Source organism: Lepisosteus platostomus, chromosome 15 (assembly GCF_059453375.1).
Source record: "Lepisosteus platostomus isolate fLepPlt1 chromosome 15, fLepPlt1.hap1, whole genome shotgun sequence".
Lineage (NCBI taxonomy): Eukaryota > Metazoa > Chordata > Actinopteri > Semionotiformes > Lepisosteidae > Lepisosteus > Lepisosteus platostomus.
Window position 1 is genome coordinate 14,591,122 of NC_142625.1, and position 27,241 is coordinate 14,618,362.

The 27,241-nt window shown below is 42.8% G+C and overlaps 2 protein-coding genes and 1 long non-coding RNA gene across 4 annotated transcripts in view; 1 reads left to right on the forward strand and 2 right to left on the reverse strand.

Annotated features, from left to right (window-relative positions):
- Nucleotides 1-7,907: 7,907 nt before the first annotated feature.
- Nucleotides 7,908-12,661, reverse strand: LOC148648038 (tumor necrosis factor receptor superfamily member 6B-like). The gene is made up of 4 exons (XM_088608312.1): nucleotides 12,180-12,661; nucleotides 11,296-11,680; nucleotides 10,668-10,865; nucleotides 7,908-9,534 (listed from the first exon to the last, which is right to left on the reverse strand). The coding sequence occupies exons 1-4, from the start codon at nucleotides 12,186-12,188 to the stop codon at nucleotides 9,266-9,268; spliced, it is 861 nt and encodes a 286-aa protein (XP_088464438.1). The 5' UTR covers nucleotides 12,189-12,661; the 3' UTR covers nucleotides 7,908-9,265.
- LOC148648039 (uncharacterized) lies at nucleotides 11,678-26,036 on the forward strand. The gene is made up of 2 exons (XR_015926808.1): nucleotides 11,678-11,799; nucleotides 25,823-26,036. It is a non-coding gene; the product is annotated as an uncharacterized LOC148648039 (long non-coding RNA).
- Nucleotides 18,406-27,241, reverse strand: part of rtel1 (regulator of telomere elongation helicase 1) — a 75,155-nt gene continuing 66,319 nt past the window's right edge. For both annotated transcript variants that reach the window (XM_088608311.1, XM_088608310.1), the window contains 4 exons: nucleotides 25,868-25,999; nucleotides 23,705-23,941; nucleotides 21,784-21,921; nucleotides 18,406-19,552 (listed from right to left, as the gene is read on the reverse strand). In XM_088608311.1, the coding sequence (XP_088464437.1) occupies nucleotides 19,434-19,552; nucleotides 21,784-21,921; nucleotides 23,705-23,941; nucleotides 25,868-25,999 (626 nt within the window). In that variant the 3' untranslated portion in view covers nucleotides 18,406-19,433. The remainder of the gene's footprint in view (nucleotides 19,553-21,783; nucleotides 21,922-23,704; nucleotides 23,942-25,867; nucleotides 26,000-27,241) is intronic.

A 27,241-nucleotide genomic window follows, 5' to 3' on the forward strand; every position in this document is an offset into this window, starting at 1 on the left:
GCAGGCACAGAAGTCAGAACCAGCCCTTCAGATGAGGTTTAAGGAGAAGGTCAGAGCCCGATAGCATGGTGCGCTCAAGCTGAGTTTAGGAAGAGCAGCACGAATAGAAGAGAATCACCAGTGACCAGTGTTCATTGACATGCCACCACATCCAGCCATCAGGGGGCGCTCACCCTGCGGTCCATTTGGGTCCTAATGCCCCAGTATAGTGACGGGGACACAATACTGTAAACAGGCGCAATTCATCCAGGTGGGGCTAATCATTGCTGGTGGTGGAGGGGAGTCCCCATTACATGTAAAGCGCATTGAGTGGAGTGTCCAGAAAAGCGCTATGTAAGTGTAAGTTATTATTATTATTATTATTATTATTATTATTATTATTATTATTATTATTATTATTATTCCAGTGAACTGGAAGGAAAGGAGTCAGGAAAGTGGCCCACGACATCATTCACCCACTGTACTGTCAAATCCCCCTCTTCTTCCCAGCATTCTCCTGCTTCTTGGCACTGATTGTCAGGAAATGATGCTGACCAGGCATCACCAACATCATACCCAGAGAATCGAGAACCCAGCAGAGCAAGCCTGAAGGGACAATACTATCACACCTTGACCATAAACAAAGTGCTTTCAGCTTTCAGACTGCTAAACGTGGCAAGACCCTTCAGCTCATGAGTGCTAAATAATCACCCTGCATTAAAGAAACGGAATCTTGATCCATTTCATGAATTGATGTTGAATAGAATTAATTTTTGAGAGTGTATAAAAAATAAAGGTTGAGTTGCTGAAATATTCTGCTTACATTTTGAAAGTGGTGGGGTTGTTTCTGGTACAACTGATCATAATCTGGTGTTTCTTCTTGTCAAGAAAGTATCTCATTTGTGTGTGACACCATGGGCTCCTCTAACCAACTGTCTGAGGACTGCACCAGCAGCCTCTCTGCACAGCAGATAAGGCAGAGAAGACCACTGCAGAAATTGAATTAAAAGGGGAAATTAAGGTAGGCCAGATTGCGCAAGCCCCGTGCAGTTTTGCCAAGTCATGGAAAAGAAGGATAACTTCCTCAAAAATACTCTTTGCCCTTTACACAGAGACACATCACGCTATAAAATCTGGTACTTCTAGCAACCCTTTAGTATCGGTGTGCCTCTTTTACCTGAGTGACTAACACTGTTTATTTTTGCTATCTGTTGCACATGACAGTATTATTGCTTGACTCTGAGTCATGTTTAAAAAAATTAGGGATATCCCTGACAGCTGTCTGGTCAGAGACATACTGTAGTAATCATGCCACTGGTATCCACGTAATGGGATAGTTATTCTTTTGGAAAGTTCAAAAAATGCTACATTGACAGGACAGGTTCAACAGGTATTAAAGGGGAATTTTACCGCAGTAAAAGTAAAGTGTACACAGTAACATGTCAAACCTCCAGCGTCATAGTCAAATTCAGAACGATTCAATACAAGGCAAATCTTCAGTGACATGAAGCAGCCCTGTGACATTGTAAACAAGCAGGCTTATTAACACTCTTTAAATCCACTAGAAATATTGCTCTCGATTTCAAGAAGGTTTTGCCAACAAATACTACTGTTAATTCTGCATTCAGATCACATTGGAATATTTCTGTGGTGAAATATCTGCTGCACAATCTGTACTTATTCCCTCATATATCGCATTCCATTAGTCGTTACAAAGACTAATGAGCAGGAAGGGCCACATCATGTCACCAGCAGTTTGCGACAACATGGCAACAATACTGTACTTTGTATTTTGAGCTTAACTTGGAATTTGCGATACTACCGATGAATGTATTTAGTTACTGAGATTTAGTAACTGGTCTGAGAACTTGGGACTGCAGTTTCCCTTTAAGAAAAGTATATTTTTTGTAGCATTTCTTTGTAGCGCATGTCCATGGTGCTTCTCTGTTCTCTGTAGCCCTCACTGTTCACTTTCACAACAGAAGCAAGTCTTTTCTTCAGCTGTGTGAAAAGGAGAAAATAAACTGCCAATTCAATAACACACAACAAAAGCATTTCGAATGTCTCCTTGCGTTTGTGGTATGGACAGTTCATGGTCCTGAATGTTGGTAGCCGCGTAGCAAGAAAGGGACACACTGTCTGGGTAGAGAGACAACTTAGCAAAGCTTCCCTTCATGTGTTGGTGAGAATCTAGGTGGGATTTACTTCAGATAAAATAAGATCACTTTATTATCCCTATACAGTTTCTTGCATTAGGAATTTGTCTTTTCACAAACCCCAGCTTGCTCTCCATGAGACACACAGGCACACAGAGAGAGAAAGAGAAGCTGGGGGTCAGCCTTTGTACAGTGCCCCTGGAGCAGCTGGGGTTAAGGGCCTTGCTCAGGGGCCCAACATAGGATTCCACTTCTGGCCACGGGATTTGAACTGGCAACCTTCCAGCCACAGGCGCAGATCCTTAGCCACAGGGCCACTGCTCCACCCAATGGTGCCTGCACTGGGTCCCTCTGCAAAAACCCCCTTCACACCAGCACCCCCTTTTAGGTCAAATAAAATATCCCTCCATCCATTTTTGAGCTGCTTCATCCACTTCAGGGTCACAGGGGAGCAGGAGCCTACCATGGCAAGCAATGGGTGCAAGGTAGGGCGCAACCTGTTTAAGACACCACTCCAACGCAGGGCAGACACACATGCTGACACCAGGGTCCGGTTTCCCAGAGGCCTATTAACCCTACTAGCACGTCATTGGATTGGGGAAGGAAACTGGAGCACCCAGAGGAAACCCCTGTGGAGAACACACAGACTCCCCACACACTGAACCCATTGTGCTGCCCAGGCCAAATATATCTTACAGCTCTTACTTTGTGAGTAATATCAACACACATGTTTTTTTGTCCTTTCCTTCTTAAAGAACACAGTGGTTGTAAAACTTTATGGAAGGGGTTATTGTGGAATGAACAAAAATACAGCTGCTCTGTAAAAATAAGGCCTTGTTTGTGTACGCATGCCAAGAAGTACAATATAAAACTTTGTGTAAAATCTTTAATGCTGCTATATAAAAACCTCACTGATGTCATTCCTCGTACCAGCTAATAAGTCTGCGTTCCCTCGCTGTAGTGAGCAAAATACTACATTCATGGAATTCTTTCATGCAGATTACATATGTTTCTTTCCCTAATCTCCTGCAGACAAGCACACCCACTTCTCCCGTCGTGGGTTCAAGTTTTACTCAGTTTACGTTTCTCATACACAGTTGTTAGTCCTGCCCATGTGACTGACACATCCTGTCTGCCTGTGGTTTAGGCCCCCCTATTAAGTGCCTGAGGCATATTTCCCTGTGAGCGCTCTTCTCTTAATCGAATAATATTATCATAACATTCCCGATGACGAAGAGTGTTTCCATTGCATGATTTCCGCATTTTCTGGGGAGGCCAGAGCTCTGTCGAAGCAAGGAGTAGGGACTATCCAGACAGGCTACCAGTATTGAAGGTTTCTAGCCATGAGCGGGGAGGCTCTGGCCCAGTGGAGTTTGTCAGAATTAATCACAACAAATAAACCAGAGGACAGGATGCAACTGGAAAAAAAACAGTCTAGAATATGCTATCCAGCCGTTGAGTTAAAGCTGGAACCCCAATGTCTGTTAAATCTCACCTGGATGAGGTCCTGGGATCCAATAACTACTCACAACCAGCTGAGAAAGATGGGCTCCGCGATCCCCTCTCATCTGGGCAGTGATGCAGTGCAGTGGTGTGCAGGTGTGCAGCACTGTGTTGAAAAATAAAATTTGTGCACATGATTATTCAAATTCTTTGTGCCGAGATTTGGTTTCATTGTGTCTGAATTTTGACCAGTTATACGATTAGCTGTGCTGGACGACACGCTGGTGCAGTGGTCAGCATTGCTGATTGCAGTGCTGGGGCCCTGGGTTCAACTGCAGACCAGGGGGTGCTGTCTGTGTGGAGTTTGTATGTTCTCCCTGGTCTTGCTTGGGTTTCTCCCTCAGCCTAAAGACATACTCATGGGAGAATTGGCCTCTGAAAACATCGTGTTTGTATCTGTGTGTGCCTGGAAATAGACTGGCATCCCATCCAGGGTGAATCCTGCTTTGCACCCATTGCTTGTTGGAATAGGCTTCAGCTCCCCCCAGCCCTGGACTGGATAAAGTGGATGTATTAATTATATTCATAATTATTTTCTGTTAATGGGAATCTACTATTGTGCTAAGACATACAGTAAGTGATGATAACAGCAATACTTAAGCTGTTCCATTTGGTTGACTTTCATTTCAGCACTTCACCCAGCCCTTGCAGTTAGCGTGAGTATAAACTCTAAATGCACTTGCATGACATTTAAAAGAGGGAAGAAAGAGCATGTACTGTATAAGCACACTAAGCGTTGCCACAGCAGTCAGCAAGGGTGTGACCAGGCATGAATGAGAGAATTCTTGCACACAGAATGAACCATGTTTACTTTTTTTATGGCAGCCTTTTGTTGAGGGAAAGGAAGGTGTAAACTGGTGTTGGTACTCAACCTGAAAGGAATGAAAAAGGTGATTACCTCTGTGTCTTAAGCGGTGACGTGATTTCTTCCACTCGGTAACTTGAATGAAGACACCTGGTGACTCTGCATTTCCATACAGGGGTTTACGTCATTGGTACAGCAACAGAGTACAGTGGACAAAAAAAGTATTCACAGGATTGATGTAATGTAAGCAAATGTCTGGTTACAGTATTTGTTGCATAAAGGACTGTCAGTACTCAGTATCACAAAACCCAATCTGTCCAACATATGTATCTATTTTTCAACATAATCTGTGCATCCATTTCTAACCACTCTACCCAGTACAGGGTCATGGGGGAGCTGGAGCCCATCCCAGCAGTGGGTAAAAGGTAGAATTCACCTTGGCCAACACGCCAGTCCATCACACAGAGAGACACACCCCCCTCACACCAGGGTCAATATTCCCGGAAGCAAATTAACCTACCACCATGTCTTTGAACTGGGGGGAAACTCACACAAACACATGGAGAACATCTCCACACAGATAGTACCCCAGGTCCGGAGTTGAACCCAGGGACCCAGCCCTGAGAGACAGCAATGTCGACCTCTGCTCTACTCTGCCACTGCCTTTTGAAAATAAATGATGCTTAAAAGTATTTACACCCCTGATAGTAATTTTTCAACTCTCCTTGAGAAAGAATTGTTGGGTGCTTGAGGGCTTTGTCATCATCATACCAGTCTTATCATTATCAATTGCCAAGTATTTCCACAGGCACTCTCACACAGAGCACTCCTGAAATGGTTAGATGGGTATCAGATCCACCCTGAAGGCCGGGAGTAGTCTACATTTGGAGCCACTTATGAGGTGATGTTGTCTGCACACATTTAAAGCAATGTTTCTGTGGTTTAAGAGAAGATATTACCCCATACTGCAGTCCAGCTGGTATAGCTCCCCATGAAGAGGTAACAGGCAAGCGACAGATTTTAAACGACAGAGGAAAGTCATACAGAGATGAGATCTTTTGTGGTGACTGTTGAATCAATCACCCAGGGAGCACAAGACACTTTAATTGGCCCAAGATAACACTGGTTGTCCAGCGCACTAGATGGCCAGGGCCCTGAATTCTCCCTCTCCATCTCTGCTGTGTGACCTGAAGTGGCCATTCATTTTCCAGCTCAACTAATTGCACATGGTTCACATGATGGCCTCTCAGAAGCCTCCAATCACATTACAAGCCCTCTGTACTCCTACTTTGCCCTCCAAGCCCCATCTTTGTCTTTATCTGCCACTGCTGTGTCCCTGCCGTTCATTCCCAAACAAGTTCTTCTCCACACACGTTACACATTCTAACAACCCTGAGTGCAACAGAGAGGCTCATGTCCTAGAGAAGCAACGGTGGGCAACATGTAGTTCCAGAACTGTGGGTGGCCTTTGGAGACATAACACACAGGCCCAAGGCTTTACAAAAATAAATGTTGTTTTTTTTTAACCTGAGCTATTTTATAAATTCAAGAACTATTTTTGAAACGGACCATCCACACATACACTGAAATGTAATAAGGATGCCTGTGGATTTTCCAACATCTAGTTCAGGGATCTCAAACAGTGGTCCTCAAACCTCAAACAGGTATTACAAGTGTCCTTCAAAACATACATTTATAAAGGCCTGAGACAATTTCACTATGATCGGTTATATAGGCAGTTTGTTGAATTAAGTCATTGACAGATCGTTTGGAACACAGTTTAATCTTCATCTCTCATTGAAGCGTCCATCCATTTCTAACCACTTTAATCCAATTCAGGGCTGCGAAGGAGCCAGTCTGTCCTGGAAAACAATGAGTATAAGGCATTACAGAGCTCACACAGACACAGACACAGACACAAACACACACTCACTCCAGGAACCATTTTCCCAGAAGCCAATTCACCTACCAGTATGTCTTTGAACTGTGGGAGGAAACCAGGGCACCTGGAGGAAACTCAAGCAGAACATACAAACTCCACACAGACCATCCCAGGAATGGAACTCAGAGCCCCTGTACTGTGATTCAGCAACGTCAACCACTACTCACCCCAATGCTGCCCTGTATTGAAACATTATTTACTTGATTGATCAACCGCTTAAAAAGGTGTCCCTTCCCTTGAAATAACAGGCTATTTAGGGTGACATACAGTATGAGAACAATGGGACTGGGGATCTGAGGTCTAGTTAATCCTATTCTTGAAGATGTACTATGGTTCGAGATGCTGCTTGTAAGCCTACAGGTGTCGTCTACGAGGTATTTTAGGTTAATAGATGTTGCTGGAACCCCTTGGGTTTTTGTGTGGGTGAAAACTCAAAAACAAGCTCTGGTCTTGGGAAAGAGCCACCTGAACAGTTAAGATAGTTTGAAATGTCACATGAAGCAATGACCTTTTTCTACAGATCTGTCCCTGAGAATGTTTTGATCTTCCCCATAATTGTGTAGTTTGGCAAAATTTCAGCCCAGGATAAGCAGCAGCTAGACGGAGCAGTGTCGATGGTACATTGTTACTCTTATCAGGCTCCACTGTTATATAATAAAATAATAATAATAATAATAATAATAATCACCACACATCAGCTATCAGTGAGGAGGAGAGCAGAGTAATGAAGCCAATTCGTAGATAGGGATTATTAGGAGGCCATGATTGGTAAGGGCCAAAGGGAAATTTGGCCAGGACGCCGGGGTTACACCCCTACTCTTTATGAGAAATGCCCTGGGATTTTTTTTAACGACACAGAGAGTCAGGACCTCGGTTTTACATCTCATCTGAAGGACGGTGCCTGTTTACAGTATAGTGTCCCCGTCGCTATACTGGGACATTAGGACCCACATAGACCGCAGGGTGAGCGCCCCCTGCTGGCCCCACTAACACCTCTTCTAGCAGCAACAACCCAGGAAGTCTCACATCCAGGTACTGACCAGGCTCACACCTGCTGAGCTTCAGTGGGTTGCCAGTTGTGAGTTGCAGGGTGATATGGCTGCTGGCTGCATATATCTCACTGTTATTTAAATGCTGGTGTTTTAAGGTTTGTGAATGCGCTCGTTGGATGTATTTCTGTTATTGGCTTTATGTTGTGTATTTGTGTTGTTCGTCTTTAAATGTCTGAGCTCAACAAACAAAATTCCATATTCCAAATAGTTATGGCAATAAAGTATTACAAGTATTGAAAGAGGCACATAATCTACTTTTAACAGCAATTTGCAAATGAAATGTAAAAGTCGCCTTAAGCTAAACCACAATAAATAGTAGAGCAATAGGAAATTGCAAGATAACTCCAATATAAAAATACTTTCACTACTGAAAGCTGTAAGCATTTTTTTTTAATGAACGCTGCCAAGAATTAGGAAGATCCTGGCAGGAGAGTCAAAGACAAAGACGTGAAGAACATGCACACACAGTCTTATGGTTTGAAATTCATTTTAATTGTATCAATGACATCCTCGGGATAAAGGATAATCAACACATCAAATAATCAATACCTCAGTTTCTCACTGGACAACAGCATTCAACTCGGTGGACAAGCACGCAAAAGCAACGGACTTGAGGAAAGTTAGCTTATGTTGTTCAAAAATATATCTCTGTATATAGTCTGTACATAATATAAAATACTTCAGTCTTAAAAATAATTTAAGAGCAATAACATTAAGTCACAAGTAACAAAACAACCAGCAACAACACAAAGAGGGCGGTATGTGTCAATGTATGGCTATAAAAGATGTCATTTACAATGGAAGGTAAGCAGGAAGATGTACACCCTGAGAAAAATCTAGGCAGGACGAAAGACTGTCCTGACTTCTCTTCGTCTTCTGGATATTTGCAGGTCCTTATGAAGCCTGAGCCCTCCAAGAGCAGGCAGGTCCCGATTCCCACTCATGGCCTGATATGTAAGTAAGCAGGCTGGGAAAAATGAAAGACCCAAAGAACTGCTGGAAATTCCTGTACCTTTACTTTCATTGGCAGACTTAAGGTTAATCCTTTGAAACTTGCGTAAAGCACAATCGTTCCCTCTTGAGTTTTGAAATGGTTTTACACATCAGTGCAGCTACAATTAAGACTTTTCTTAATGGCCATAGCATGGACTCTTGAAAACTGCCATTCCAATGAAAGGCACTGTTAACATCACTGGTGAGCTGGATATAAGCCCTAAATGTTCCCTTTCTGCCTTGTCTTTTATCCTGAAACCTGACACAGATCCAGGACAATGCAGGACTTTGTCACAAGCAGTCCATTAAGCATCTGAAACTCCTGGAACTAAATGATTTCAGTGCTGAAGAGCACAGCCAAATGATAGTGACCTTAAGTTTATAGTCATATAAACCCTTATTCATCTGTCTTGTGCCCAAGCTTATTTTAAATACACAGTTGCAATCTACACTTCTTTCCCAGCAAACACATTAATGTCAAATGCACTTTATTCAAAAGACAATAATGCTTAACTACCTCAGCTTAAAGGCTTACTACTAACAACAGGAATCACAGGCAAAATTGGTAACACAGTTCCAATATCCACTCTTTGAAGGCAATTTGTTTTCTATATTTGAACATGCACAAGGATTTCCATTCTAGACAAATTATTCGAGCTTAACTGTGTTGCCAAAAAAATGTTTTTCACTTGCTTTGCACAGCACTGTTAAAAAAATAAAACTGGAAAACAAAAACTACTGAATACTGCTTTTTCTCCAGTATTGGACAGAACCTGCGAAACGCAGAGTTCCTGCCCTGCGTGTTGGAAACGCTGGACTCTGTTGACCCAGGGGCTTAACGCTCCATAAACCATCTCTTCACCTTCTTCTCCAGGTTCGCCAGCTTGGCCTTCTTCAAAATGAAAAGAATCTCCTCGATGAAATCTCGACCGTGCTCATTCTTCGAGATGGAGTCCAACAAGCTCAGGAGCGTGCCCTCCTCCTGCTCAGTGGCGTTCTCCCGGGTGCGCCTCTTGGCCACAGTCATAAGCCTCTTCAGCTTCTTTTCTGAGAGGTGCTGCTGTGCCACGTACTCCATTACTTCTCGGTCGCAGAGCCTCTTAGCTGTGTAAACAAATGGCACCCATTCATTCCCATTTATTTTCACCCCACCTGATTTCCTGGCTTCAACAGAACCTTAGAGCCAGAATGCAACAAGTTAGAGGGGGAAAAAAAATCCCAATGCAAAGTCCGGCTCAGTGGAAATCACCTGTAACCCTACACAATGACTCTTTCCCTGAAACGCACAATAAAGGTTTTCACTTTTGAAGTGACAGAATTCCCGTCTATTCAGATACCCAGCAATGCGTCATGAACCCCGCAGGGGAAACCGAGCCCTGGTCACATGGAAGCAGTTTCTGCTGGTACACCTGAATAGCCTGCAAAAACTGGAGCTGTGTCCTTTAACTCAATGTCGAGAGAACTGAAAGTGATTCTCATTCAACTACGGACAATAATCTGATTGCGATGCACTGTCACTCTAAGAAGGAATAGTGCCCTTTTGAGTTCTGGCTACTCAGTTTTGATACAATTGTGTGCTTTGCTCTTGGCTACGGAACCCGGGAGGGGCCATTAGTAGGAGAAAAAAAATCATATCGAGGGAACGATTTACAATCCGTGCGCACGAAACAAGTAAATCGTTCCCTCGTGTTCTTTTAATTCGTGCGCACGAAATAATGTTTTTCTAACTCTTTACTTTGGAGTAGGTCAATTCAATTAATCTTTTTCCATTCTCATAAACTGCAGCAGTGTCAAGACAGTTAGGTTTCATTGTACTAATATAAAGACACGGTAACTTGTTAACTAGTGTTTGATACAGCGTCGATGGGAGCTGGGGATAATGCTGGCGTTTTACGTTTAGAAGCTTTCTATGTGCGCGCAGCTACCGAAGGAAAGAGGAAAGAGAAACGTTATTTCGTGCGCACGAATTGTAAATCGTTCCCTCGATATAACTATTCCGTGCGCACGAATTGTAAATCATTCTCTCGATATAACCTTTTTCTTACTGATGGCCCCTCCCGGGCTCCGAACTCATCCAGTCTAACGATAAAGCTTTAGTTTTTGCCCTTGAGCTCTGCAAACGTGGGGGACAGGAACAACTGAAAAAAATCTCTCGCCACCTGAATAGTACAGGCTTCAGTAATATCACTCCCTCTTAGTAAGGGCTAAGAAATTAAATTGGAAACAAAAAAAAATACCTTCAACGCTTTTAGCGATTTCCTCGCTCCCGTATTTCTTGCAGGAAGAACAGAAGGTGTCGTGTTTGTCGTCGCCGGGGATGGCTATCTGCCCGGCAGGGCACCATCTGTGCGGCCGACAGGGCTCCGTGCCGGAGGGCCTGGAGGAGTAGGAGCCGATGGGGCAGGTCTGGCACTGCACGTCCTCATGCGCCGTGCCTGCGGAGACCGGGAAGGAGAGAGACGGGCAGTGAGCCGGGAGCTGAAAGCGCATGGACGTGACCTATGTTCAGCTATAGTACAGCAGACGTTATTACAGTAACTATAAAAAATAGGTGTAGTTGAACAATGTCTGTGCAGCTAAAAAAAATGACTTTTAAAACCAAGCTGGGTGCATCTGTTACGCACTATTATCTTTTATTTCACGACATCCTCAAATATTCAGTGGAGACGGTACTTGACACATCATTAAATACCTGGGCTTAAACGTCCCAGGTTTCGCTTTTTCAACCTGGGACATATTCAAACTCTCGTCTTCTGCGCTCATGTCCACTTTCTTGTACACACTAAGCCTTTATGCCAAACGCAAAAAAAAAATCCATATATTCTTAGTCTATAAAATCTATTTTTCTTTACCGAACACACGTACCATTCGCAACAACTCCTTCGCCAGCTGGGCAGACGCTGTGTCTGATGCAGAACTCGTATCTCCGGTAGAAACCAGCCCGGCACTCGCACAGCCTGTTGTGCGTCGGGCTGCACTTGCGCTTCTCGAACTCGTTCTCTGTGCAGAACACGTTGCAGTAGCGGCACTCGTCGATGTAGTTCCAGAACTCCGTGTAGTGCAGGCCGGGGCACGGCGCGCACTCGGTCCGCCTGTCTCTGCCGCAGTGCCGCTTCATGTGAGTTCCGGGAGGACACTTCTCACACGTCACGGCTTCCCCCGTCTTGTCATCCTTCCACTGGTAGGTCGGCGTGAGCGAGGCGCCGCTGCCCGCAGCGAAAACCAGGACAGAGCAGCAAAACCACACCGTCTGAAGAGAGGGATAGAGAAGTTCGTCTTTCGCTGCTCTTATTTGAAAGTCGTCCGCGGTTACATGATTTCACTGAGTGGCGCGGAGCTTCAGGTGAAAGTCCTGAATCTGCACAGGCGGTTAGTTCTACCCCTTCTACTGTATCTATTATATACGGTCTACAGCGTGTCACTGCAGTGAAAAGATCGTTTCTGTTCATCAGTCACATTACAATGCCAGATGCCAGCGCTTAAAATACATGCACCGTGCCCAGTCATTACAGTACTTTGAAGGAGCTCTTGTCAGTGTTTTGGCAGCATCAAGACATTGAACCGTTAGAAAAGTCCTCAACAGTCTAAGGAACTCTTTGAATGGACCCATGATCTTCATGCCCTAAGCAATACCTTCTTACAAAATGATCTTTCAGAAACGCTAAATCAGTCGCTTGACAACAGACGGGCCAGTGGAATCTGGGCTCCCGCAATCTATTTATTAATGAAAAAAATACGGGCTCACTTACCGTGTTCATTTTCTAATGATGCCGTCTCCATGAGCCCCGGGGTTTTTATACAGTACCTGCCAGTCACTGAAGCGGAAGAATGACTCACACGTCTGTCATCACAATTTACCACAAGCAAAATTTTCCAGAAATAATCTTCACAAAAAAATGCATATCAAAATAAAATTACAACCGATAGTACTAAAGTTTGAAATTAAATAATTAATTCCTAGGGTTACGAAGCGTCCGTTGTTGTTGTTTTTTCCCCACGGACATGTCCTCTTCTTTTGGTTCTTAATCTGCGTCTGGGAGAGAGTTTCAAATATCTTAAAACATCCCGGAATTTTCCCTTCTCCTTCCCCCCCCCAGAGCGTTTGGTTGCGAGGCGATCCCTGGGATAAAGAGTGTTGATCTTGATCGGATCAGCGAGAGCAGAGAGGTCGTGCGTCAGTTATTATGAGTCGCGGACGGGTTTAAGTGCCCCGCTCCAGTTTCATTCTGAACGGGGAAGATTGTGTCCCACAGCCTGAGCTCTGGCTCAGAATCGGCACAGGAAAAAAAAAATAAAATAAAATAAACAACAGATTCTGGAGTGTATAAAACGTTTTATTATCGTGCAGATATCAAATAATAAAGATGGAATGTAGTAAACCGCATATACAGTTTAACACGTTATATGGCATTAATAATGTAACGCAACGGGGGCTCAGGCGGGCGCCCTCGCCGCATTAGGTCGGCTCGAACCCGGGACTCCCGCGTCACTCAGCAAGGACCCAGCCCGGTGAGCTACAGAGAGATCTCTTTACAGTTCAGTAGCTGTAGTCCTGCTATCACAGGGAAGGGCGGCGACTTACACAGTACCTGTCGACCGTAAGCGTTACAATATAAACCCAATTATAATGGTACAAATACCCCTCATTCCACTCTGACGGAGGGGGTGTTCTGATATAGATACCCTGTTAATGCCTAACTAGATGCGCTATTGATCAGTATAAAGTTGCGGCAAAGGGATCTAGGTGATCAATTTCCCGCTTGTGCTTAGTCATCCAATAGAGCTCAAATCAGTTCACTATTAGCGCGTTTATTTATTCTCCAGCTGGTCTCCACAATGTGAACTACAAAACATAATCAGTTAATCGTTTTGCAAACTAAATGCCCAGATGCGACACCCTCGATGTACTATGAGACAGGAATCGTCATATACATTACAAGAGTGTCATAAGGAACTTTTCCGCGCATTGCAGGCAAAACATTCTTTCAGACCTGACTGCTTCATTATATGATTAAATTATGTCAATCGTTCAAGAGAAGAATTGTTTGTACACATATTCTGCGCTTGACAGGAATGGACGGCACGATCCGGAGAAAACAATAATTATAAGGGCATTATGATCAGACACGAATGTAGTTGAATTCACCTCATGTATTGTATTGCGTCTTATGAGATGCTTTTTATAACAATTCGATGTACTCTTAATATCAAATCTGTTGGCACATTCGGTGACGCCCTCCACCCACGCAACCCACTGGGGGAAACGAGCCGAGTCTCATGATAAAACACATGCACAGCCCTGACAGGAGATTCCGAGGGGAAATGTTGGCTTTTCAAGTGGGGCGCAACGGTGACCGTACGGACGATGCGAGAATCAGCGGCCGACCCCGGAGGCTCTGGGGGTCTAGTGTTTCGTTATTTATAGACAGTTTATCCAAATCCAAAGAAGCGTCACATGAGGTTATTCAAAACTTCCATTTGCTCGTCCAAAGCAAATACGACAAGCAACACTGAAGCCTTACAGTACTTACAGTAGTGGCCGCTGCACACTAGCGCATGTTATCAGAGAAATATAGGTGGACCGTCTGCCTCGCCTCTTTGAAGTGGACATAATATTACTGCTGTCCTTATACAGTATGTTGACTTGCAGAGCCATTTCACATTTTCGGCTCTGAATGATTATCGAGTGCAAAACAACACGTTCTATAAAATGCCAGTAAATAAAACGCATCCCGTAAAAGGTTTGCCTGAACAGGGGAAAAAATGCGATGAGTACGGATTGGTTACGATAGATTTATTTAATCTCAATTACCTTTTCTTTAGGTTTAAAGCTACTACGCGCTAAAGACTAAAGAAAGAACAGAAACACACCTGCAGACCAAAACTACATCACCTCCTCGACTTCTGAGTCTCGCTTCTTGTATTTCCCACTTCGCTAATTTCAGGTGTTCGATATCCGCAATCCCTGGCTGTGTTATGTGGGCGGAGTGGGAGGTTTTAGACTAAAATTTGAGCATTTGCCGCGAAACCGGCGCTTTGGTTGAAAAGGAACCGGTAGGTCTGTCCAACGTACTAGTCGACTCCAGAAGTGAACTCGATTTCTGAAAGAAAATCGACCACAGATCGGCGAGTCAAAAGATGCAAAGTTGTAGTAAAAGTCATCATCGATCATGGACACCAGTCTTCTGAATGTGTTTAGTGGGCTTCATAATTGGATTTTTTTTACCTGCTTCGGGGCCCCAGAACAAGTGATGGGTCAATTACCCATTTGAATAGGAAAGCAGATTTGGTGCGTAAGATCCAGTAATTGCAAAACACATTAGCGATCTAAAAAAAATAATTAACTTAGATACTTGAACCCTTAATCGTTTTTCATTAATATGGTTTCTATACATGCGTCAACAACCCGCAAGTTTCAAAACCAGTCAACGTCCACATTATCTGTGATTAAGAGATCTGGTAGGATTAAACAAACGGCGCTGCGCATATTTAGACTGCTCTTCTAGTCCGATATCTGCTAAAGCAAAAATCTGAAAACCTTATTAATCGACCCGTCTGGTTAAAGTTTTAGCTAAATCTCTGCCTTTAGAGACTGTGACCCATAATTATAAAGATTAAGTTAGCAATTACTGGCTTAAAAAACAAACAAATCAGGTTCCTATGTAAATGTTTGATTTATAGATGTGTTTAGGTAATTCTTTATCAACATCACAACTTACACAGTATGGATGTTTACAGTCTTCATAAAGAATAACTAACAGAACATGCAGAAAATATTTCATGACTATAGTTTCCAACATTATATGCATAGATGTCAGATCTCAGTTAATTTGTGTGTTGTCCTCCATATGTATTGTGTGTAGTCCAGCTTTGTGTCCTGTGATGGACTGGTGTTCTGTTTAGGGTGAAGCCCTGCTTTCTGACTCTTGTGTCCTGTCTAGACACCAGTCCATCACAGGACACAAGGCAGGACCACATCCTGGCCAGGACACCAGTCCATCACAGGACAAAAGACAGGACACACCCTGGGCAGGACACCGATCCATCAAAGGACACAAGGCAGGACCACACCCTGGACAGGACACCAGTCCATCACAGGACACAAGACAGGACCACACCCTGGACAGGACACCAGTCCATCACAGGACACAAGGCAGGACCAAACCCCAGTTCATCCCAAGGCAAATTTAGAAATTAACCTAGTCAGCATGTTTTGTTAGGAAACATGAACACCAGTCGAAAGGGCCCCAGGCAAGAATCAAAGCAAAGATCTTTTAGGCAGCAACACACAGTCACCCTGAATCCCAGCTTCAAACATATTAAAGAAAAACATCTGAGAAATGTTGAATTCCTTAACGTCTCTTTAACCCTTGGCAGGGGAGACGTTTAGAACATACAGTATCTTACCGTGCATCATGAGGCTATCACAGATGAGACACAGTCATAATGCAACATCGGGTTTGATTACATGATGAACACGGAGCATATTTGAAAGAGCTGAATGATGAATGAGGCAAAGGTCAATAGTAAGTCACATGCAAGGATTCTTAAGCAAGCTTAAGCTGCTGTAAAGATTTGATAGTAGAGATAGAGATAAAAAAAATTGACACTGATTTTAAATGACATCATAGCTTGTCAACAAAGAGAATGGAGCTCTTTTTTCCAGCTTGTTTTTCACAGGGAAATGGTAGCATCACGTTTACAGACAGTTTTAGGCCTGGGGCTGTTGGTGTTTTAATTTTTAAATAGAACCAACAGACTGTTCTTGGCAGTGGGAATCTGCCAATGTAAGCTTTGTGGTTTCTTTTTCTTTGTGAGGGTAATGACAAAAGATTTGCCTTTAATTAGTTCCCACAGACGACAGTCCTGTTGAGCAAAATACAAGTTTTACTTTGTGTAATATTTAGGAAAATTGATTTTTGTTTATAACAGTGATGGAACGTGCTGCTTTGAACTTGTTTTGAAAGCAGAGTTTTTAGCACTTCTTTTCAAAAGACTGAAACTTTAATTTTTCTTTAGTTATTGCACATTACTCACAATAGATGGAGTTTCATGAGCTGTGAACACAACTGACTTCTACATTTTTTGTTATTTCTCTATTAAAATTCTGCAGACAAATTTCTTTTATATTTCTTTCTTTTCAGAGTCAAACAGGAACCAAGCTGCCCTTAGTGCATTAATAATTCATACTTTTCAGTAATTAGGTTATATGTGGTTACATTAGTCTATTCTGTGCGACTTGTGCAGTGGAGATCACAGATCAAATTCTGCAAGTAAACCTGAAAGAGTGGTTGAAACCTGTTGCTGCATTTTGTTAATAATGACACTAAGAATGAAACTGATTTTCAATTTTCAAAATGTGAAAAAAAACAACAAAGAAATACATAAATCACATGAGGCAGCTGGTGCATTAGTAATATTTACAAATTTTCTTGGGGAAAAAAAAAAGATGTCCTTTGTGCTTCTATTCCCACATGATGTGCGTCTCAGACTTAATCAGTTTTTCTGCCTTCATTCTGAAACCTCAGCCTTTATCAAAATAGAAAGCATTTTCACACACATTTCTGGTATTTCGAAAATGACTGTACAATCAATCTTTTGACATGACTTTTCTGAACATTTTAGGGCATTTTCTGGAGCTGAAAGCAGTGGGACCTGTTTCCAGCACTGGATCAGCCAGTTCCTTCACCCCTGTCAAGTGTGCACAACCTAGTCCTTACACTGCTAGACCCAGTTCCACTGAGCCTTTTTTCACCCTCTTGCTTCTCTTGGGAAGCTGCTGTTGCATTTAGTCTCTCTCATTTTCCTCATCTTTCAACTGGAACAGAATCTGTATAGTCAATACTGGCTACTGCTTGTACATTTAGAAATCCATCCATTCTCAAACCGACTTACCCAATACAGGATCACAGGGGAGCTAGAGTCTATCCGGGCAAGCACTGGATATGAGACAGGGGACACTGCACCCTGGACTGGATGCCAGTCCATCGCAGGACAGATACACGGGCATGCACACACTCGACCAGGGCCAATACTGGTTAATCTATCAGTATGTCTGTATGAACATACTGTACAAACTCCACACAGACTGTACCCCAGGAATTAACCCAGGGCCCCAGCAATGCAAGGTACTGTAGCAATACCAGCCACCTACATTAACACACCTACACCTACAAAATACCATGCCATCCTACATTTAGAAATGAGTGAACAAAATAAAAGAGCCACATAAAAACATGTTTTAACCTCAAAATGCCCTCTTTTATACTCAAATTCCCATGTAATAACACAGCCCCGCATGAGAATTCTGTTCACATTGAGTGCTGACAAAGGGTAGTTTGTCTCATCTGATTACAGTAATTCTGTAGTAAGAATTACAGAGAATTTTGGAAGTGTGTGACCTGTACTTTCCATGAATAAGGACCTTGTGCAATAAATAAACACCCAGCATCCTAGATAGTTCTTAGAAAAGACACAGCAGTACCTGCAGCCATATTGTCAAATGTCCTCCATGAAAGCTAAAACACATCCACATCGCATGACAGATTCTTGAGAATAATACTGACTTGAGATGCGTTTGCATAGGAGATCAATTGCACATTTTTCTAGAAAGTCTCAAAATAATGTGCCAGGCAGTCCTACATGCCTTTGAGATGTAGCCTGGCAAGTATTAACCTAAGCCAACTTTTACCTGTGCCATAATTATTTTAATATGCCTGGAAGACAATGTTCCCTTAAAGACCGTTAACAAAAGACTTCGGAAATTAATTAGCAACAATTAACATTTGGTGGTTTTTAATCTCTGCACTTAAAAAAACCTTGCAAAGATTAATTTGATAACCTAAAAGAACTTCTACTTACTCCCAAACTACTAAAACTACTCTAAACTCGATTTTTTGTTCTAAAAAATAATTAAAAACATGTATGGATCATTAGGTTTCTCAGTGAGCTCAAGTAATACAACTTTGGCATATACACCTGAAAAGGACTTGTCTTTAATATGAAATATAAAAAATAATTATTTACCAAGTACATACAAGCTTTTCATTAAATGCTCATTATTACACAACATTCTTACATTATGAGGCAGGCATATGAAGCAAATTACTTCATTCCAAACCTGTTTTTCACTCTTTCAAGGATATTTAGTTTCCTTTTTTTAATTTTAGTTAAACTGTCAGACAAAAATGCAAGTAAAAGTTAAATAAAGTAATAGAAGAAGAGTTCGAACAAATGTACCATTACAGTTGTTTTGAAACACTGCAACAAACTCAGGGATACTCCAGCCTATGAGTTCAAAAGCACCTGAGAACTGTACACGGCGTGTGACTCAGCTGAATATGGAAAAAGCAAATGTTTCTAGAGCATGACTCTGCATCAATAAGACAGGAACATTTCTCCTGGTAGAAGTTCCTGATGACCAAGCGTGACATTTACACAATAGCAGTTCTGTTAGAAAGGCTGACTGGTCACCTGTTTTTAGTTTTGTTTAGTTTAATCCTTAAGAGACAATGAAGAACCTTATCCAGATCATGAGGATTATACTGGTTGCTTACAACCCTGTGAGGTCAGTCCAGTTGTGCAATTCCATTGTTGAACTCTGCAGTGCCAAGGAAAGGATAGATGTCCTGGGTTTGATTTCATGGATTGAAGGGGGTCAATACACAACCAATCAAAGGAGGGTTTAGATCAGGAAGAGCTCTCGGTATGAGGAAACAGTAGGCAGAGGGAGATCTGAAATCATGTTTAAGGTTCAGGAGGGACAGTGCAAAGATTCAGACTAGAGTAAAGAAGACCAAAGTCTAAGTAGGCTAGACCACAGATGAAATAAGGAAAAGTAAAAAAAACAGACAGTGCGAGGGTTATATTACTGAAATCACTGGCAATTACTGGTCTTAAAGGCAGTTCACATCACAGTGTAAAATCTCTCAGATCACTTTCAGATGAGTTTTTAGAAGCAGCCAGGCTTGAGAAACAAAAAGTCTGTGTTTCACAGAAAGGAGTCAGCTGCTGCTCTGTCCATTGACTGGGCTGCTCTCTAACTTACAGTTCACTTGCAGGCTGCTGGAGAAGAAAGATGAGATCTTGCTTTGTCCTTTTCCAGAAGTGTTAGCTTTTGACACTTGAGAGAGAGAGAAAAAACATGATAAATTCTCCAGAAATAAAGAAAAGCATCCATTTTTCAAAATTATTCTTTTCAGCAATTTATTTGCATAGGACTGAAAATATTACGAGAATTTCAAGATGTAAGATCCGAGCCTGTATACACTTTCCAAAATCTTTAAGAATAAGGCATTAATGAGTGTTTTTCTGATTACTGCAGTATTAAAAATAATCAAATCCATTTAGTGTTTACACAGTCATCAAGATTATTCTGATTATATTTATGAACAAAAAAGCTTAATTTGCAGATAAATTATGTGATGTTTTGTAAATGTAATTACAGTATATGCTCAGCAAAAATAAAGGGGTGGTAAATCATGCCAGTTCTCATTGTAACTGGATATCCAGGCTGGCTAATGCAAAATCACTTCTAAGCCTACGTTACTTGTAGCACTTGATATCGCTCATTTAACATGATGGATATCAATATTGGCCTTTTCACCTCCTAGACATGAATCCCCATCAACCACAAGTACAAGAAGCTGCTGTGCATTCACAAAGCCTAACAAGAACTACAGCATGAACTACTGCCTTAATGCAGTTCAGAAAAAATGCAAAGTGGTTGAAATGGGAGAAGGTTCCACAAAATTAAATGTTTAACGTTTTTCAGTATCTTCTTCTTCTTCTTCTTTTTCACAGCCTTAGTCCCAGACTGTCCTGGGGTCAGCTGCGTTGGTTGCTCTTCTCCACTTGTCTCTGTCGAGCACATCTTCCTCACTCACTTCACATACCTCCATATCTTTTCTCACACAATCTATCCATCTCTTTCTAGGCCTGCCTCTTCCTCTGTTACCTTCCACCTCAAATTCCATTACCCTCTTTGTTACTTCCTCAACGTCCCTCCTCATGATATGTCCATACCACCGTAACCTCGCTGTAACGAACAGTTCTTTCCGGACCCTATGCGGACGACACAGTCCGACGGAGTGGGGAAACACAGGGGAAACGTCATGCAGGAAAACGGGGCTGAAGACAGGGGGGGCGTGTCCAAGGTGCGCTGGTGCACGGGGGAGGCGTGGCCGAGGCGAACAATCCCAGAGAGTAATCCATAGAGTATCCAAAACACACGAGTAAGTCCAAAACCAGGAGATCCATCAAAGCAAGAATTAAAAAACCACGAAGGCCGGGTCGGAACCGGCGGACAGGGAACAAGGAACAGGAACAGGGGTTGAAACCTTAACGGGACCAGGCGCTTCCAGGTCCCGGACTCGCACGATATGGAAATCAGATGCAGAGCCCGGATGAGCGTCAGCGCCTGGCTTTTAAGAGGGAACGGGAATAGGGATCAGGTGCAAACAATGGGAGGGAACGAGGAAGAGCTGGAGCTCCCTTAAGAGGAGGGGTTAGCGATCGTGACACTCGCCTCTCGCATCTTTTCAACCACATCCACCACCCTACATCGTCTACGGATTTCTTCATTTCTGATCTTATCCTTCATTGAAATCTGCAGAATCCATCTCAACATCCTCATTTCAGTTCTTCTCATCAAGTTCTCTTCCCTCTTTCCAACTGCCAAGCATTCAGCTCCATATAGTAGTACAGGTCTAATCAAAGTCTTGTACATTTTGCACTTTAACTTTCTAGGAATTTTCCTGTCACAGATTATTCCAGTTATTTTTCTCCACTTGTTCCATCCAGCTTTCACTCTTTGTTTTACTGCCTCCAGTGTTTCTCCTCCCTTTACCAGTTTTGATCCAAGGTATTTAAAGCCATCAACTTGTTTCAGTTTTCCTCCATTTGTCTCCTCAACATTGGTCATAGTATCTCCTCTTCTCTCCATTACCATTATTTCAGATTTTTCTGCATTCATTTTCAGTCCACCCTTTTCCAGACTGTGTTTTTTGAACACTTTCTCCTGTAGTTCTACTTCTGAATCTGCCATCAGTGCCACATCATCAGCAAAGATGAGTTCCCAAGGCACTTCTGTTCTTACCTCCTCTGTCAGTGTGTTTATGAAAAGGAAAGGACTTAGTGCTGATCCTTGGTGTACTCCAACTGTGATTTCAAAGTTTTTCAGTATGTAAAATAGAAAAAAAAGTCTGTTTCCAGTATGCTCATTTGATTAGTGTACTGTTACACAGAAACTGGTCTGATATTATTTCATTATAACTTGATCCTGTTACCGAGGTATAATGATAGCTGATGGTGAGATAACATTAACATTAAACATTAAAAACTGTACATTTTTACCTGGAAGCTCAAGGCTTGCGCCAGCCTGTTCAGCCTTCAAATTCTCATTAACAGATGACTGCTTCTCCTCCCCAGACAGCTCTTTAAACATCTGCAGAAACTGCTGCTTGTGTTGAGGGCGAACAAACATGGCAAATGCTAGTAAAAACAAAGGGAAAATTATAAAAAAAACTGCAGAATCCTAGTTTTCCTCTGTGATGATGTATGTGAACAGAGAAACCTTGGGAGGTTACTGCTACAGTCAATTGAAGATGAGAAGGTCAGACGGCATAGCATAGTGCATTCTGGGACTGCCAGGGTGTCCTTAGTGTACCACAGTGCATTCTGGGATGGCCAACATGTCCCTAGCGTACCATGGTGCATTCTGGGATGGCCAGCATGTCCCTAGTATACCACAATACCTCCTAGGATCTGTAGGGTCCCTGTGAGCTCAGAGGGTATTACCCAACTGCTCAAGCTCCTGTGAAGCTCTGTGGAGCAGCCTGTGTGTGACCTGCAGGAAAACGTTTCCTGCTGAAACAACAGTTAATTTAAACTGGCAATTCCAAAATCGGGAGTATAAAAATGCAGATGCCAAATGTGAAATGAATTGTATTGAAATGTATTTGGAAAGTGCAAAAAACCTTAAGTAAAGCAAAAAAGAGGCTGGTTTTTTTTTCTCGCATAGGCAGTGAAATTTTCGTAATTTAAAGGTGTCTCACTTTGGTTCATAGTCTTCAAGATCAGAGCAAATGGAAAAAAATAATTTTCCGGCTATGTGAACCACAGAAAGATGAAGGTGGGCGAGAGAATTTCACGTGACCTTTGTAAAAGGGAAACAAGTAAGCACAACCTCACATGCTTAATTTTTCTAATATCATCTCTTTTAAGCGGAAAGAAAAAAGTGCTGACCTTTAATCTGAATATCAAATTTTTGTATTTTCCCTCCACAAAAGCTTAGTGCAATCATTTTATAACTCATTCTATAAATTCGTCAGCCCTGCTGAGCCCCTTAATTTCCAGTCATGAAAGTCTGATTAGAATTAAAAAATGCCACCCCAAAAAAGGACAAAAATAGAAGTACAAAAAAAAATTGTTTGGCATAAAACTCAGAGATGAAGCATCAGCACTGGGGCTCCTCAGGTCAGATCTTATCCTCGTTTCCACTGCGCTATGCGGGCAAGTGAGTACTGTAAGTGACTCAAAGCCCTCAGACCCGCCACATCCCTCCACCCGATTCCCAGGAATCAGCCAGCATGAAAGAAAAATTGAGCCCCTTTATACTCAAGCTGAAAAATAAAGAAAAACATTTTATCGGAGGAGCCTTCACACACCTCAAGAGCCACAGTTGAAACGTTCTTTGCTTCTACGCTTCAGTATGAAATGAACCCCCTTTTTTGTTTTGAATAACTTGCTTCTGCCAGCAGCCATATCACCCTGCAGCTCTCAACTGGCGGCCCCACCGAAGCTCAGCAGGGTTGAGCCTGGTCAGTACCTGGATGGGAGAGCTCCTGGGAAGCTATGGTTGCTGCTGGAAGAGGTGTTAGTGGGACCAGCGGGGGGCGCTCACCCTGCTGGTCTGTGTGGGTCCTAATGTCCCGGTATAGTGGCAGGGACACTATACTGTAGTGGGCGCCGTCTTTCGGATGAGACGTTAAACCGAGGTCCTGACTCTCAGTGGTCATTAAAGATCCCCGGGCATTTCTCAATCAGAGTAGGGAGTTATCCCGGAGTCCGGGCTAAATTTCCCCCCTCGGCCTTTACCGTGGCCTCCATATTGTCCCCCATGTATGATTGGCTTGCACTTGCCCTGCGATGGACTGGCGTCCCGTCCAGGGTGTACTCTGCCTTGTGCTCTTTGCTTGCCGGGTAGGCTCCGGCCTCCCACAACACCGTATGGTATAAAGCGGTTTGGTAAATGACATGGCATGACATAACTTACTTCTCAGAAGGTGGAAGTCTTCTGGTTTTTCAGTGAAGAGGCCCACCACCGTAGAAACCATGCTGTCATAGTGATCAGTCTTTTTGTAATGCTGTATTGCCTCATGGAACTGGCTGTATTTAGCTGGGCCAATGGCCTTTTTCACATCGCTCAGGTAGGTTGAGAGAACCTGGTTTTTGTGGGCCGACAGATTCTGAGGTTTGTCTTTAGGAACCATCTGATGGGATGGGTGGGGATCTACGAAAATAAAAACAAAAAAAGCCACTCTTTGTCTAAGAAGACAGTACTTTAGAGCAAAAACAGAGCTTTACAAGCTCTTATTTCCTTTTTCAAAAGTTGTAGATGCAGTATACAGTCTGCTGGTTAGTTTAGGTTTGGACATATATTGATGTGCATCTTTCTGATTCACCAGGGTTGCTAATTTACAGTAATTTAACATTAAAATAAATAAATTGCATCCTCATGACTTGGAATAATTTAAATTCTCTTGAACCTTTAAACAATAAACAATAAAACTCTAGAGTAGTTAGGAAGTACACTATGAATAAAGTAAAGCATTAGTCACACGGTAGAATATTGATTTAAGTATAATAGCTACACTTATTTTTAATATAGCCTAAAGGAAGAGCTGCATTAGTGGAGCAATCGTCATGGTTGTCCGGAAGGCAAAACTTAACCACATATTGTTTGGGCAATGTCTAAGACTGCACGGTGTTTCCATTTGCTTTAGTTTTGTTTCTACTGTAACAGGCTCTGAGAGGATGTGCATGTACTTGGAAGAGCTACAATTGTAAAGGATTTTACAGAGAGTATCTGCCTGAAAAACAAGTCAAATGTAAGCACAGCCTAAAACACGTACTAATTCAATAGTTTGTTTATAGTAAGAGCCCTGATGTCAAAGGGTATAAACAGAATGTAAAATCTACAGACCACAGCAGCATACAGTAACTCCAGCCCTGGAGAGTTGAAATTCATCAGATCTCTTTACATCTCCAGCACCTAAAGAACTAGGAACAGCCATTGATGTTGATTGAGCCAAGAACTGGACCAATCAGGTATTTAACAGTCTGAGTGGAGTGAAAAGCTACAGACAGAGCAGCCCCCAGACTGGACTTGGACACCTCTGTTATTGTCTGACTATAGTCTACAGACTGTGGTCAGAGATCCAACACTTCACTCCCAGAGGGTTTCTCTATAACGAAAAGTCTTTTAAGACAACATCAAAAGTCAATCTAATCTCATTTGTAATCTACGATTATCAGACTTATTGCTTAGCTCTCAAGTCATACAGTGCTTATGTGTCACAGCACTGATCACAGGCATCATAATTTATGGCTGATGGTTGTATAATTGTTAGCCAACCAAGATGAACTGCCAGTGACCTGTGATAACACTCTGGTGGAGATGAAGACTGCACAGGCTTGTTCCAGGCTGTGTAATATGCAAGCTCTTTTCCCTTCAGTAGTAAGACCTAATGCATTGGGATGAAGATTAATTGAAAACAGACCCAAAATGAGATTGGTGCTAAATTCTGGACAGGACACCAGTCCTTCCCAGGACAGGACACCAGTTCATCACAGGACACAAGAGCTAGATGCCAGGTCACTGCGTTGCCACACAGACATTTTGCTAAGTTGAAAGATGCAAAAGATTAATATCTCCTTATGTTTTTGTATGTTGAAATAATTTACACACACCCTTGTTGACACAACTGTGCCATTACACTCTGTCCGTGTAACGTATCAGCATTTGAAACGGTTTCAAGTCTGCACTGGCTTCTGTCAAAGATGGTCATAGATGCCGACTGAATCGATAGTCAGCGTTCCAGGACAAACACGTGAAACATCTTGCTTAAAGTTTTCCAAATCTGCCGACTAAAAACACTGACACCCCTAACTAAAAGACACAAGTGGAAACGACGTGGAAGTGCATTTCAAACTGACAATAGGAGGTATTTCTTTACGCAAAGGGGTGTGGGAGTCTGGGACAGACTTCCCGGCCGTGTTGTTGAAGCTCTATCTGGATGAGCTCCTTGGGCCAGTCAGCTACTATTTGCTACATGTCTTGCCCTCGTCTGTGACCTCGTGTTCCTGTGCTTTTCTGTTATCATGCTTTCAGCTGTCAGACCGCTGGGAGGCCCCAAGGCCTGACAGAATCACTCACCCTGGCTCAAGCCCCTCGTGTGGAGATGAGAGCCCCCACGGTTCAGCTGCAGGCTCGCGTTCAGCTGCGTCGAGGCGTCGGACTCGCCAGGAGCTGCGCACCGCTCGGCTTCTTGAGTTTTGTCCTCCTTGGCTTCACCAATGCATAAAAAAAAAACAGGCAAGGTGAACATCTGAGTGCTACTTTAGTTACTTCTTAGCTACTTCTGTAGCTAAGGATCTGTGCCTGTGGCTGGAAGGTTGCCTGTTTCAAATCCCTCGGCCGGCAGAGGAATCTTACTCCACTGGGCCCCTGAGCAAGGCCCTTAACCCCAGCTGCTCCAGGGGCGCCCTATAAATGGCTGGCCCTGCGCTCTGACACCAAGCTTCTCTCCCTGTCTGTGTGTCTCATGGAGAGCAAGCTGGGGTCTGCGAAAAGACATATTCCTAATGCAAGAAACTGTATATGGCCACTAAAGTGATCTTATATCTCTTATATCAATTTCAAACTGTTTTAGGATGAAGATGTGGTTTTATCCTGCCTTGTGCCCCGTATTGGATAAAGCCAAAATGTTAGAAAACAGCTGGGACGGATTTAAACTGTCTGCCCAGGATTTTTCGGTTCCCGTTTCTTCTTCGGTTATTATCTGCCATTCTTAAACGCTGGAGCCCAGAAAAAAAAAACTTACCATAGAAATGATAGGAAATACAGTAAGGTAGTGTATCAGTATAGCAGCTCATTTTGACCTGATTTCTGTACCTAGAATACATGGTGATTTTCAAAAAACTTTCATCTGAGGTTACACAATTCTTTCAGTTTATAACTGACGCCGTGCAGCGCGCTCTGCTTTATGCCACAATGCCCAGAGCGCTGTTTGACACGTCAGTTAAATCATTTTTAGCTTTCACCCATGCTCTGGGCAAATCCAGACCCAGACTTGTCTTTCAGGGTTTTTTTCCAAGTATTTTCTGCATTAGTGGTGTGACGGCAGAGCCTGTCGGCACGTGATGCGTTCCAATCCGCTCCACTATGGAATGTGGGCCCAGCGAGCCCGTTCGCTGAGAAACTGATCTTTAAAATGAATCGTCAAAAAACCAAAGGAGAAGGCTGGAGCCCAAGGGAGAGCAGATTCATGGGTTTATCCTGGCTGCGCTTGCAGGGGTGAAGAGTTGTGAGGTGTACTGGAGGAGGGCTGCTAAGTTAGCCATGTTTCACGTGCTCTTAACAACATATAAACACATTAGTCATGTTTAAAAGCATATGAAAGTGACTCTGACATTTTACCCTGGTTCTCAGCCTTATGCAAGGGAAGCTGAGTACATAACATTGCAAGCTTCATTCATACATATCAAAAGTCATGTCTCATTCCTGATTATTGGGGAGGATATGACCGTA

What these genes read in the sequence shown, in the direction of transcription:
- LOC148648038 (XM_088608312.1), bottom strand. An exon ending in CGAAGGAGTTGTTGCGAATG is followed by an intron (nt 10,866 to 11,295) that starts GTACGTGTGTTC and finishes CGGTCTCCGCAG; the next exon opens with GCACGGCGCATGAGGACGTG. An exon ending in AATCGCTAAAAGCGTTGAAG is followed by an intron (nt 9,535 to 10,667) that starts GTATTTTTTTTT and finishes TTGTTTACACAG; the next exon opens with CTAAGAGGCTCTGCGACCGA.